Raw genomic sequence first — 2,018 nt, forward strand, 5'->3', positions numbered from 1 at the left:
CACCCCTTTACTTCGACCTATTTCTAGCACTTTTTCTTTTTCAACCTCGAATTCTCATTTAATTTCTACTTCATCATCTCTCGAATTGAAGGATTCTTCCTCACTCTTGTCCCTCACTAAAGAGTCTGGTGGTTCAAATGTGAATACTTCATAAATAGTAGAGATGCGGGCATGAGGCTTTGTTCTTTTCATTGTAGGCAACAATATTTCCTGATTAGCAATTTGTGACTCAAGGGACGAATTAGTCAAATCATCAGCCCTTGCACTCTCCTTTTCTCCCATGCTTGCCTCCTCGTCAAGTCAAATTTCTTCATCTTTTTGTATCATCGTATCAAGGTAAGCTACTTGAGCGTTTTGGAAGTCACAATAATTCTTAACAATTTTGCCTTCTGCTGCTGGACCTTCCAAGGGATCAGGAAAAATTTTCATGTCAAGGACAGGAAAAGAACTTGTAAATAGCAGGTCAAGGTTGTCCGCATTACTGAACTTTTTGACTGGACTCGTCGAGTCCGTCAATGCGACTCGGCGAGTCGGTGCGTATTCCACAACTTCCATTATCTAGATCACTTTCCTCCAACAAGTTCTCTATCTCCTCTAAATCTTTTTCAGCATCAAAATTTTCTCCAGAAGATAGTAGAAATTTAATTGGATTTTCTTCTTTTAAAAGTGCAAGATCTTTTTCTAGTAATTCGTCATCCAAATCAATGGAGGAAACTTCTTCTTTTCTTGTTTCTTCTTGCTTAATATCTTGTGTAGCCTTAAACACTTCCGATTCATCTCCTACCCATAATGTTAGTGTGGACTCGCATACATCTACAAATGCACATGCGGTGTTCAAAAATGCTCTCCCCAAAATAATTGGAACTTTGGGGTCTTCTTCCATGTTAAGTACTATAAAATCCATTGGGAATACAAATTTGTTAACCTTTATGAGAAGATCTTCACAAACACCTTCTGGACGAATGATTGCCTTATCTGCTAGATGGATCTTCATATTAATAGGATTTGGCTCCAGAAAATTCAACTTCTTGAAGAAAGAATATGGCATTAGATTAATACTCGCACCCGAATCGGTCAATGCCTGAGTAGCAATTATGTTTCCGAATTGACATGGAATCGAGATGTTTCCCGGATCGCCCTTCTTTTCTGGTAGCTCATTTAACACTAAGTCAGCGACTTCATCCATATCTTTTCTAGAGGAAAAGAGACCCTTAAGCAAGTTTACATATGTAGGCATTTCAAGTATCGTTTCAGCAAATGGGATGTTGACTTGAAGTGCTTTAACATGTTCCATGAAAGTTCAATACTCTTTATCCTTTTCATCAGGTATGGCTCGAATTGGATATGGCAAAGGTGGCATGTAAGGATTTATGGAAACAACAATTTTGTCATCAGACCATGGACTCGTCGAGTCCATTAGAGGGACTCGGTGAGTCGTGTAGGATTTAGTTGAACTTGAGTCTTCTGTCTTTTCTGCTTACACCTTTGTCGAGGACTTTTGTGCAGGGGTCAGAGGAGTGGAGATTTCCCCAAAACTAGTTGTTATAGCATTTACGTTCTCCATTCTCGGTTTTACTTGGAAGTTCACCTGGTCTTCTCTCATTCACTTGTTGTGCAAGTTGCCTTAGCTGTTTTTCTATGTTGAGAATGGATGCTTGCTGATTCCTAAGTAAGGCATGTTGATCTTTCATCATAAGTTGGTGTCCTCTCAACATATTTTTTTGATATTTAAGTGTAGCATCGATATCATTGTGTCGTTTCTCGGACGCAGCTACAAATCTAGTAAGAATCTCTTCCCAATCAGCTTTCTTCTCCACATCCGGTTCTTCTTTTTGATAGTAACCCCTTTGTTTTTGCTTGAATTTCTCCTCCTTTGCCTTTTTGTATTCGTCATATGGGACCCATTCCTTCTTTGGTTTCTGCCAATTATCACCAAATCTGTTGCCACTTGAATAGAATACTTGAGCCTTCTTGTTTCTATTCTCATCCAAGTCACAATCCCTTGTGAGGTGAGGTCC

At 39.2% G+C, this 2,018-nt stretch overlaps 1 protein-coding gene across 1 annotated transcript; it reads right to left on the reverse strand.

Annotated features, from left to right (window-relative positions):
* Nucleotides 1-300: 300 nt before the first annotated feature.
* LOC111903679 (uncharacterized) lies at nt 301-1,294 on the reverse strand. The gene is made up of 2 exons (XM_023899431.1): nt 550-1,294; nt 301-401 (listed from the first exon to the last, which is right to left on the reverse strand). Exons 1-2 carry the CDS (start codon nt 1,292-1,294, stop codon nt 301-303), a joined length of 846 nt encoding a protein of 281 aa, XP_023755199.1.
* Between the last annotated feature and the right edge of the window lie 724 nt (nt 1,295-2,018).

The sequence above is a fragment of the Lactuca sativa genome, chromosome 2 (genome assembly GCF_002870075.4).
Source record: "Lactuca sativa cultivar Salinas chromosome 2, Lsat_Salinas_v11, whole genome shotgun sequence".
NCBI lineage: Eukaryota > Viridiplantae > Streptophyta > Magnoliopsida > Asterales > Asteraceae > Lactuca > Lactuca sativa.